Source organism: Octopus bimaculoides, chromosome 30, assembly GCF_046866305.1.
Source record: "Octopus bimaculoides isolate indiv1 chromosome 30, ASM4686630v1, whole genome shotgun sequence".
Lineage (NCBI taxonomy): Eukaryota > Metazoa > Mollusca > Cephalopoda > Octopoda > Octopodidae > Octopus > Octopus bimaculoides.
In genome coordinates, this window is record NC_142957.1 from 18084412 (window position 1) to 18096911 (window position 12500).

Genomic DNA, 12500 nt, shown 5'->3' on the forward strand with positions numbered 1-12500 from the left:
TAAAACAACCATAAAATGACAGATGCTGCTTCTGCAACTAGAAGAAATTTTATTAACCCCTATTTCTGTAATTAAACCAATTTACTCTTTTACTTGTTTCAGTCATTTGCCTTTAGTCGAGCAAATCGACCCCCAGGACTTATTCTTTGTAAGCCTGGTACTTATTCTATCGGTCTCTCTTTTGCCGAACTGGAAAATGGAGTTTAAATGATAATGATGATTATTATCATAGGAATTTTGTAATATTTCTGCTGTTGTATGTATATATAATTTTCTCTAGTTTTCACTGTTTGTCTTTTATTTCAGAATACCAAGCATCAGAGTTTGGAATTGCGGTGAAATAACTTTCCCTGACTGAGTTTACGAATGAAACCTCCCTTGTTCTCTTTCTGGAGAAATATACAGAGCGCGACTGAAGTTTGCAAATGTATTCATGTATTGACTAAAATCACAGCTGACGAAATACAGCAAACGAAATGTTTGTTATGAATAAAACATACAACCAGAAAGAAGAAAGATATCACTGAATCGTATTGTGGAGAGAAAGAGACAAAAAAGAAAACATGGAAAATGAATTGCGTGAGGAGAAAGTCAAATGTGAGCAAGAATCAGAGAGATGTGATTTTCCAGATGAGACAACGAAAAATACAGAAGAGCCATCATTTCCCTGCGAGATTTGTAACAAAACATTTAATCAGAAACGTAAACTCACTATACACAAGCGGACCCATACAGGCGAGAGACCATATCACTGTGATATCTGTGGCAGAATGTTCTCGAAAACTAGCCACTTGAGTCGGCACAAATATATTCATACCGGAGAGAAACCATACGAGTGTGATATCTGTGGTAAATTATTTACGGTGGTAAGTAACTTGAGTAGACATAAGCGTATACATACGGGAGAGAAACCACACCACTGTGATATCTGTGGGAAGGCGTTCTCTGAAGCAAGTAACTTGACTAGACATATACGCATACATACGGGAGAGAAGCCATATCACTGCGATATTTGTGGTAAATCATTCACCACAGATGGCGACTTAACTCGGCACAAGCGCATTCATACAGGAGAGAAACCATATCACTGTGATATCTGTGGTAAATCTTACTCTCAGAATTATGACTTAACTGTACACAGACGAGTTCATACAGGAGAAAAGCCATATCACTGTAATACCTGCGGTAAGTCATTCACTCAGAATCATGATTTAACTATACACGAACATATTCATACGGGAGAGAAACCATATCACTGTGGTATTTGTGGCAAGGTGTTCACTGTAGTAAGCAACTTAACTAGACACAAACGCATTCATACAGGAGAGAAACCATATCATTGTGATATCTGTGGTAAGTCGTTCTCTCAGAATTATCAGTTAACTAGCCATATATACGTTCATACGGGAGAGAAGCCATATCATTGTGATATCTGTGGGAAATCATACCCTGAGGGAAGCACCTTAAATAAACACAGACGTATTCACACAGGAGAGAAACCATATCATTGTGTTATCTGTGGTAAATCATTCTCACAATTAAGTTACTTAACTCGACACAAATACAGTCACACAGGAGAGAAGCCATATCGCTGTGATATCTGTGGTAAATCTATGTCCTCTCTAACTAACTTAACTAATCACAGGCATATTCACACAGGGGAAAAACCATATCAGTGTGATATCTGTGGTAAGTCCTTTTCCGATGGGAGTCACTTGGCTGGGCACAAACGCATTCATACAGGAGAGAAACCATACCCTTGTGATATCTGTGGTAAATCGTTCTCTGAAAGAAGTAACTTGACTAAGCACAAACGTGTTCACACAGGAGAGAAACCACATCACTGTGATATCTGTGGAAGATCTTTCTCTCAGAAAATTCACTTAACTACTCACAAATACATGCATACAGGTGAGAAGCCATATCCATGCGATATCTGTGGTAGATCATTCTCATCTGGGAGTCACCTAACTAAGCATTATCGTATTCACACGGGAGAAAAACCATATCAGTGTGACATCTGCGGTAAAGCTTTCTCCAGACGAAGTACCTTGATTTCGCATAAATACATCCATACAGGTGAAAAGCCGAATCACAGTGATAAATCATCGTCTGTGAGGAATGCCTTGACCGATTACAGACAAATCCATACAGGTGAGAAACCTTATCCGTGTGATACCTGTGGTAAATCATTCTCTGCAAGAAGCCATTTGACTATACACAAACGTGTTCATACAGGAGAGAAGCCATATCACTGTGATATCTGTGGTAAATCGTTTTCTGTAAGCAACCATTTTGGTGGCATTTGAACTAAGAACCTAAGGACTGACAAAATGCTGCCAAACAATTTGCCCAGGGTGCTAACAATTCTGCCAGCTCACCTTAATAATAATAATAATAATAATAAATTTTGACACAGGGCCAGCAATTTTGGGGGAGGGCATGAATCGATTGCGTTGGCCCTGGTGTTCAACTGGTACTTAATTTATCGACCCTAAAAAAGGATGAAAGATAAAGTCGACCTCGGCGGAATTTGAGCTCAGAACAAAGACAAACAAAATGCCACGAAGCATTCTTGCCTAGTATGTTAACAATTCTGCTAGCTTATTGCTTTAATAACAACAAGAACAACAACAACAGATTAACTTGAGACACAATGTCAAGGTCAACTCCACACCAAACAAACAAACAAAAAACCCAAGAAATAGCAAAATAAAATGTTAAAAATACAACCTCCTCTCTTCCTGTTTTTCACCATTGTGGGCCAATGAGAAAGCCTCTATAGGATTAATTGATATGCTAGAAATAGCAGTTAAGTTACAGGCTGTTGTCATAAAAATAGGAAGGACTGATTGGATAATGTAGTCAATGGGATGGTCACAGCTGGAGCATATTTAATCAGAACTGACATGGAAGTTAAACATGACACCAGCAATATGTAGTCCTAGATGCACTATGCCTGAATAAGAGATGGGATGGTTACAGCTGAAACATCTTTGGTCCTAGGTCTGCTGGATCAGGACTGGCCTGGGGTTAAACAACAATAAAGAAGGACACATTAAATAATGTAGTCCTAGATACACTATGTCTGACTAAAAGACAGGATGGTCATAGTTGAAACATCTTTGATCATAGGTCTCCTGGATCAGGACTGACCTGGGGTTAAACAATAACAGGGAAAGTCACATTAGATAATGTAGTCCTAGGTATGCTACAAATGTAAGACAGGAGAGTCACAGCTGGAACGTCTGATCTAACTGAAGCTGACCAAGGCCTCAACAACAACAGGGAATCTCTCTGGTTATTCAACCTGCTAGAAATAGCAGCAATACCATTAAAACAAAGGACAAACGAGACAACAGAGTCCTCCCACTTCTCTAATACTTTGTCCCCCCAGCATAAAGCTGACCACCACCCCTAACTCCTTCCAGGGTTTATCATCCTGTAAATCGGAATGGTAACATCAACAGTTCTGGTGCCATGAAAAAAGTACCCAGAATACACTGTGGCAGTTGACATTAGGAAGGGCCCCCAGCCATAGAAACCATATTAAATAAGAAACGTTAGGAAAAAAAATAGGGGGCGGCAAGCTGTCCAAAAACGTTAGGGGGCCGGGCGAAATGCTTAGCGTTATTTCGTCTGCCGCTACGTTCTGAGTTCAAATTCCGCCGAGGTCGACTTTGCTTTTCATCCTTTCGGGGGGTTGATTAAATAAGTACCAGTTATGCACTGGCGTTGATATAATCGACTTAATTCGTTTGTCTGCCTTTGTTTGTCCTCTCTGTGTGTAGCCCCTTGTGAGCAGTAAAGAAATAAGGGAGGAATTTCAACCATGTTTCGTGGTCTGCTACCACAACAGCTCCTTTATAGGATCCAGTTAGCTCAAGACATCATCAGGAGGAACCACGTCCGGTTTCGGCCCCTACTCCTCTACCGTTTTGACGTGGCGGGGCCACCCCCTTTCGGAGGTGTCTTCAGCTCTGGTGTTGGGTGCATGTCTTCTTTCTTCTATTCCCTGGCCTCTTCGATGCAGCACCAACGTCTGACCATACTAAAGCAGACATTGGGGGTCACAATGCAATGCAGTCCCTGGTGCCAGTGGTCCCTGTGAAACTGTCCAGACTCATGGCAGCATGGAACACAGACAGCAGATGATGATGATGATGATGATGATGAATTAGGGTAATAAATTGTCTGTTAGCTGTCCAATTGTGGAGGATGTGGCGGCAGAGGTGGAGGAGGTAATGTGGCTGACTTATGGCTAAACGGATAAGAACAACGGTGACTGCGACAGCAGCAGTACTTGAATTACAATGAATGCAAATGTTTGTTTTGCGTCTAATATAATCCCAGATTAAGCTGCTACTCTGCCATGATGTTATGAAAATTCAATAGGTAGACGGACGGACAGACAGACAAGGCAACCAAGACGTTCACATTTGTCACTTGTGAGGCCTCAGTTTACCAAATGCTACAACAGAAGCGAGTTGGCACAAAGTGTCATACAGAGGGACGGAACCTGAAAGCACAGAATTGGGGAAATTAACCCCTCACACAACCACGCTTCTAGCTTCCACAAATTTCTGAAAATATTTCAGCAAAATTCATTTCCTTACAGATGTGTGTGTGTGTGTGTGTGATCTTTTGACGTCCTATATGATGCTATAGTTTAGGAGCTGGGTGGGGGGATGGGCACATGTTAAACAAACACTTAGAGATCTGCTTTCATAAACAGAAAAAAAGCTTCAAAACACTTGCTGTATGAAATCACTTGACCTACAAGAAATAGCAGCAGAATTCCCAACATAGCTTAACGTTTTTAAACAAAGAACAGGAGACAATGTAATCTTAGACACAGGTCTAAAAGTGGGATGGTCATCATTGGAGTGCCTACAATCACTAGTCTACTCCAGTGGTGCTGTCCTGGGGCTAAACAACAGCAGCACTGGCATTGCCACTACAATCATCATCATCATCAAAAATAATTTGGGAGTCAGTACATAGTTGTTTGACCTGGTAGAAATAGCAGCCAAATCTCCCTCAAATCACACCCTACTCTTTTATGTATGTAAGTACGAGCCAATGAGTGAGGACACCTGCGCTGGATTATCTTCGTTTGTGGGCGTATACAGCATGTGTGTGTGTATAGTAGTTGCTAGCACTTTATTTAATCCTGCCAGCACCTGGTCAGCCTCAATCCAGTTGCCTTGTGATCACAAATGCTCCAGCTGAGACCAGCTGTGTCCATCAATCCTTTTTTTATATACAGTATGTGCATGTGTGTGTGTGTGTATATATATATATATATATATATATATATCATCATCATCATCATCATTTAACGTCCGCTTTCCATGCTAGCATGGGTTGGACGATTTGACTGAGGACTGGTGAAACCAGATGGCAACACCAGGCTCCAATCTAATTTGGCAGAGTTTCTACAGCTGGATGCACTTCCTAACGCCTATATATATATATACACACACACACACACTATATCTATGGTGTACAAACACTAATACATACACAAATATATATACATATATATATATATATTATATATTTTCTTCCAGTTTCCATCTACCAAATCCACTCACAAGGTTTTGGTTGGCTCGGGGCTATAGTACTTGCCCAAGGTATTACACAGTGGGACTGAACCTGGAACCATGTGATTGGGAAGTAAGCTTCTCACCACACAGCCATGTCTACACCTACATATGCGTATATATATATATATATATATATATATATATATATATATATATATATACATATATATATATATATATATATATATATATATATATATACATATATATATACATATATATATACACATACACAGTTTTGCATGCTTTGCACAGTTTCCAGCTTCCAAGATACAACGTGATGATCTTAAAAATCAATGAATCACAAACACTACTTCTCCCTAAAACAGAAAAGAACCAGAACTTACCATACTATTGTATAAAATCCTTGAATCTCAGTAAGACTCGCTCTCTTTTTTTACAGTAGGGGCTGCATATGCCTATGTAGAGATTTATATACAGTTCCAAGTGTGTGTGTGTATATATATATATTTTTATATAGATTTATACACTTTTATCTGTAAAATTCCAAAGACATAATCATAATTTCCGTTATTTAGGCAAATCCCAAATTAATCCAATTCGTTTGTTGTAATCCAATATTCCAAATGAGATTCTTTAATTAAAAAGAAATAGAAATGTATAAATTAATTGCAGTATTAAATTAATTCAGATTTTTAAAAAATATCATATTTAAAAAAAAAACTTCAATTTCAAAACCAGCGACATTTTTAATAATTTGTAGTATAGGCAAAAAGCTTGAAATTTTGTGAGGAGGGGCTAGTTGATAATATCAATCTCAGTGCCTAACTGGTACTTATTTATCAACCCCAAAACGATGAAAGGCAGAATAAACCTCAGTGGAATTTGAACTCAGAACGCAAAGTCGTAAGAAATACTGCTAAGCATTTTGTCCAGCATGCCAATGATTCTGCCAGAATTTGGTTTTCATAAGAATCCTTTCAAGTTTAGAAACATTCGGTAAATACTTGAAACAAGTGGGATTCATTTCAGTTTCAGAAGTGACACGAGTACGTGACAATTGATAAGCTGTAGCAACAGGGAGCGGTGGGGGTGAAGAAATTCGTTTTGCCAAGACTCTGGAGTACATTGCATGATTTTAACAGGATACATTTATAAAACATCTTCCCCTTGTGAGTACACACACACATATATATATAATAATATATAATTATACTGCAAGTCACAATGTTCTCCTTCACATTGCTGTCGCTTTCTGTTGATACCAACTTGCAGGTTAGGCGAGCAGGCCAACACTCACCCTGAATGGAATGCCAGTCCATTGCAGCGTTCACCTATTTACAGTTGAGCAGACTGAAACAGGGTGGAATGAAGTGTTCTGCTCAAGAAAACAACACATCACCGGTCTGAGAATTGAAACCATGATCCTGTGATCATGAGTACCACACCCTTAACCAATAGGCCATGTGCCTTCACATATACAGAATATATAGTTCTTTTTGGGAAGAACATTGGTTTTGGAAACATATTCTCTCTGAGTGGTTGGCGTTAGGAAGGGCATCCAGCTGTAGAAACTCTGCCAAATTTAGATTGGAGCCTGGTGTTGCCATCCGGTTTCACCAGTCCTCAGTCAAATCGTCCAACCCATGCTAGCATGGAAAGCGGACGTTAAACGACGATGATGATGATGATGATGATTCTATAAATAACAGTGTAATCCAAAGAGGCCTTTTTTTTCAGCTCAATATTTACCCAATGTTATTTATAGCTTATCTGCTTTGAGATCCACTATTCCGAAAAATAATTATTTCATGTTCTCTTGAAGTTTATAAATCCTTCTGGTGTCAACGAGAACAGATAACTGTTATCTGACCTCATTAAGATAAAACAAAACAAAAAAAAAATCCATAATTTTTAGCACAAAATACATAAAGCACTCATTTCATCATGGTTAGAGTTGTAAGTATTGTTTTAATAATAGCAATAATTATATTTAGATATGTATGTATATTATATATATATATATATATCTATACTATATATAAAACAGAGATGTGTGTGTAATCGCTTATCACGTGAAAACGGCTTCACCATTTACTTCCATACTTGTATATATATATATATTGACAGTAATGGTAAGACAAAAGAATGAAAGAGACCTTGATATTATGTAAATAGAGGAATTTATCTGTAAATATATGTGACAATTATTCGGTAGCCATGACATCCGAAACTCGGAGCTTTATCATGGCTACCAAATAATTGTCACATATTATATCTACAGATATATCTACAGATATATATATATATATATATATATATATATATATATATATATATATATATATATATATATATATATGTATATATATATATATATATATATATGAAAAGTCAAAGCAAGGAGACAGATACATATGCATATACACGACAGGCTTCTTTCAGTTTCCATCTACCAAATCCAAAGACAACGCTTTGGTCAGTCCAAAGCTACAGTAGAAGACACTTGGCCACGGTGTCATGCAGTAGGACTGAACCCCAGGGATCAACAATTTGGTCTCCAAGTTCTAGGTGGACAACAGTGTGAAACCTACACTTTGTTGGCCCCATGTATCCCTTAAGGTGAAGGCACGTGGTTGAGTGGCTAGGGTAATTGGCTCGTGATCCTAAAGTCAGGAGTTCAATTCCCAGCAGCATGTTGTTTCCTTAAGCAAGATGTTTTATTTCACATTGCTCCAGTCCACTCAGCTGACAAAAATGAGGTGTGCCTGAAATTCAAAGGGACCAGCTTTCTCATATTTTGTATCATGCAATGGAAGCAGCTCTATAGTAAAAATACTATGAACATAACAATGTATGTGTGTAGTTGAATTTGCAGTGCTCATCCATTTACACGTTCGTTTCACAAGCAGGCTGTTCCATGGATTGGATCAACTGGAACCCCATGTCGTCATCGTAAATAAGAGAGAGCCAGTCAGGGTTTGCGACAGGGGCCTCAGCTGCAGAGACAAACCTGAGGGTTGCACCTGCTTGTTTGTTGGCCTCAATGCATGCATGTCATATGAGCATGTTTGATTCGTGCTGAACTGAGGACCATCACATCATGTTGGTCCTTGATTGACAAAGAAACAGGCTGGACATTGGAGAGAGTACAACATGTCCAGACTGCAGCACTGACCACTGCACGTGATGATATGCAATATGATACTCGACTGACCAATAGAAACACACTGCAAAATGGAGACAGCTTAGACTACCACACAGCAACGTGTGTGTGTGTGTGTGTGTGTGTGTAGGGATTCTCATAACCTAGCAGGTGATGAGACAAAGGCATTTTCACAGACCCAGAGCCTTATTTAACGAGGATTATAACCCAGGTGATAATTTGTGACTCCTTCACACCAGTACTTGTGTGTGTGTGTCAATGTATGCATAGAAATGTGTGTATATAAGCGTTTATACGTGTATGTATCTTGACATGTGGTTATGTCCATACGCATGTCTATGCACACACCACACGTTTGTGTGTGTGTGTGTAGGCGAAAGTAAAGAATACGTACACTCGGTGTTCAGGGTTAGGGGTCTAGTGTTAAGGTTTTTGTTACGCCGAAAACGGGTGGTGTATGTATTCTGAACCTCTGCCATGTGTGTGTATTTATGAGAACTATAAAGATTCCTTCATTGATATAAAAATGAGAGAGAGAGAGACAAGAGAGGGGGGAAAGAGTGCGAAAACAAGATAAGGTTTAGTACGTATTATTGACGAGAAAGCTAAGCATTTGCAAATATATACTTATGAGGGGAAACACCTAAACTTGTGGTCGTTTCGAGATGTCTTTTCCTACTTTACATCGTTTTTTATTTTTTTATTTTTGTAAGAAATTAACGGAAAAAAATAAATAAATCTCAACTCTGAACCGATCTATCCGTCTTCCACGTCGGCCTCATCGGACGGATTTCAAAGCATAAAAAAATAAAGGACACAAAAACACTGGACGATCAAATGAAGCAAACGTGAAAACACGAAGAAACCGTTTATTAACAGATATAAAAGCTAATAAAGTTTTTTTTTTTATAAATGATATTTCGTGTTACGTCGGTTTGCGAGTAAAACCAATTACCGACGTAAGTTGAGGTATACGTGTGTATACATGCACACTTAATTGGAAAGAGACAATTGTTTAATGCAAAGTCGGTTAGTTGTGAATGGGCGGGCATGGCTGAAGGGCCCACGAGGCTTTCCAGCTGGGACCATCCTGTCTTGTTATTTTTTCCTTGCCAGGGTACTAAGGACTTATTTATTATCCAATACTTTCCTGTTTTAAGACAGCTGCTATTTCTAGCGGATCCCATCGCTGGCTCGGGGAAAGTAGGTAAGAGAAGAAAGCGGGAGTGTGTGTGGGGGGGGAGAAGTGAAAGGTAAGGTAAGTGGAGAAAGGGAGATAGAGCTAAAGGAAGGGAGAGAGAGTAATAGAGAGAGGGTTAGGGAGGTAACCAAAAACCAAAGGGGGGAGGTAAGGGATGAAATTAACGAGAGAAAAAAGATGGGGAGGAAGACAGAAGGCGTGATAGAGAGTGAAAGAGTAAGCTAGAGAGAGAGAGGGAAAGGCAGAAGCATTCATATAGGAGGGGAGAGTGAAATATGAAGTGAGAGAAAGTCAAAACGTGTATGAGAGAGTGAGTGAGAGAAAGAAAGAAAGAAAGTAAAATTATTCAAGGAAATGAGAGCGAGAGGAAGATATATATACAGAAAAAGAGAGAGGGGGGAATACGAGAGTGAGAGAGAGAGAGGAAGAAAATGTAAGGGAGAGGGAGGAAGGGAGAAACGATATGGAGATATACATAATATATACGTACGTCCACGCGCGCGCAAGAAAATATATACTTTTTTTTTTCCACACGCACACACATAATGGTGGGGGCAGGGTTTGGTGTGGAAAATACCGTTGAACGAAAGTACTCAATACCGTTAGGCAGAGTGGAATAGCTCTATTTTTCCTCTTTGCATCACCAAACATATGTATACGTGTATATATGTGTGTATATATATCTATGTATATATATATATATATATATATAGACTATCTTTCGCCATATATATATTATACGCATGCAGGATATAGAAAGAATTAGAGACAGAAAGAATAGCGAATATGAATAGAGAAATAGTAATAATATTTTAACACACAAATTGCTATATATTAGTTATGGTGTCTTTGTGACTTGTTAGCTTTTTTGGCATTATTTCTAAACCCCTAAAATGTCTTTGCCTGTGTTGTCGGGTCAACTTTCATCCAATTTATTGTTAGGGGTCACTTATTTTTATTTAGTTATTTTTGTGTTTTTAATGAGGACCTGTCTGCGGTTTCCTGATGTCATTAGAGACACAGAGAGACACAGAAATATAAACAGATTGAAAGAGACTAAGATCTGTGTACATACATACATACATATATATATATATATATATATATATATATATATATATATATATATATTAGGGACAAAATCCAAAATTACAGGTAAAAACTCAATTAAAATCAATTTATAAACTCGATGAGTTCTTGAAACTTGGTTATTTTCCCTAAAACTATATACATATATATATATATATAAACAAATAGTAAATGAGTATATGTATATATATATATATATATATATATAGGCATATGTATATGTATATATAATCTGAGAAGCGTGTGTGTATAAAATTCAGAGAAGTTCGTGTATATACCTATATATGCAGAAAAAACGTATATATAGAGAGGTGTGCGTATACATATTATATATATAGCCCATGTCTGTGTTTGCTATTAATAATTATCATTCGTCATTAGTAAATTTTAACTGAAAGTAATTAATTCGATGGAATCGTCAGAGCAATAGGCTGTTGAAAGCTCCAAGTTCAAATTCCGCCCAGGTCAACTTTGCCTTTTCATATCTTTCCGGGGGTCAATAAAATGAAATACCGGTCAAGTACCGAGGTCCGTTGTAAACGACAAACCACTCCTCCCGGCAAAATTAGTGGCCACATGCCTCAATTAAAAACAGTTATTAAATATTTTCCACTTAAAGATCTCTGTGTTGTTGGGCCAACTTTCACCCATTTATTGTACTGGTCAGTTATTTCTTTTTTAGCGGCCTTGGTTGGGTCATCTGGTCTTACCAGAGACAGACAAATATAAACACACGCACAGATTATATACATTAAATATTTATATATATATACACGTTTATGTGAAACAGCAATATAGTCACGTTGTACATTGGAAAGATATATCACCATTATTTGTGTGATGTCGCTATGGCATTGATTATTATTATTATTTGTCGTGGCACCTTGGGCAAGTGTCTTCTGGGCCGACCAAAGCCTTGTGAGTGAATCTGGTAGACGGAAACTAAAAGAAGCCCGTCGTATTTATGTATATATATATATATATATATATGTATGTATGTCTGTGTGTGTGTGTGTGTGTGTTTGTCCCCCTTGCATCGCTTGACAACCGATGCTGGTGTGTTTACGTTCCCGTAAGTAACTTAGCGGTTCGGCAAAAGAGAGACCGATAGAATAAGTACTAGGCTTACAAAGATTAAGTTCTGGGGCCGATTTGCTCGACTAAAAGGCGGTGCTCCAGCATGGCCGCAGTCAAAACGACTGAAACAAGTAAAAGAGTATAATCGACTGAGATTTGTCTGCATGGAGTGAGTGCCCGGTCAAACTCCCATCCGATTTATTATTGCAAGGGTCAGTCAGTGTTGAAGCTTGTTTTATTTATTTTGTTTTTGTTTTTTTTTAGCGGCCCTTGGTCGTCTCACCTCCCAAAACACAAACGAATATAAATTTTGCGAGAGAATGAATGAAAAGGAAAGTCGAACAACATTAAAGAAAAACGGATTATAAAGAACAGATCATGTTGTATTATATATATA

The 12500-nt window shown here is 38.2% G+C and overlaps 1 protein-coding gene and 1 long non-coding RNA gene across 2 annotated transcripts in view; one reads left to right on the plus strand and one right to left on the minus strand.

The window, feature by feature from the left end:
* Positions 1-27: 27 nt before the first annotated feature.
* LOC106878617 (uncharacterized) lies at positions 28-2732 on the plus strand. Its single transcript, XM_089345818.1, has one exon. It carries the CDS (start codon positions 564-566, stop codon positions 2307-2309), a length of 1746 nt encoding a protein of 581 aa, XP_089201944.1. The 5' UTR covers positions 28-563; the 3' UTR covers positions 2310-2732.
* A 3368-nt stretch (positions 2733-6100) lies between these two features.
* LOC149130253 (uncharacterized) overlaps positions 6101-12500 on the minus strand; it is a 7369-nt gene continuing 969 nt past the window's right edge. The window contains exon 2 of the long non-coding RNA XR_016239117.1: positions 6101-6204. This is a non-coding gene — a long non-coding RNA (uncharacterized LOC149130253). The remainder of the gene's footprint in view (positions 6205-12500) is intronic.

Coding starts and splice junctions, on each gene's coding strand:
- LOC106878617 (XM_089345818.1), top strand. CDS start 564: ATGGAAAATGAATTGCGTGAGGAGAAAGTCAAATGTGAGCAAGAATCA.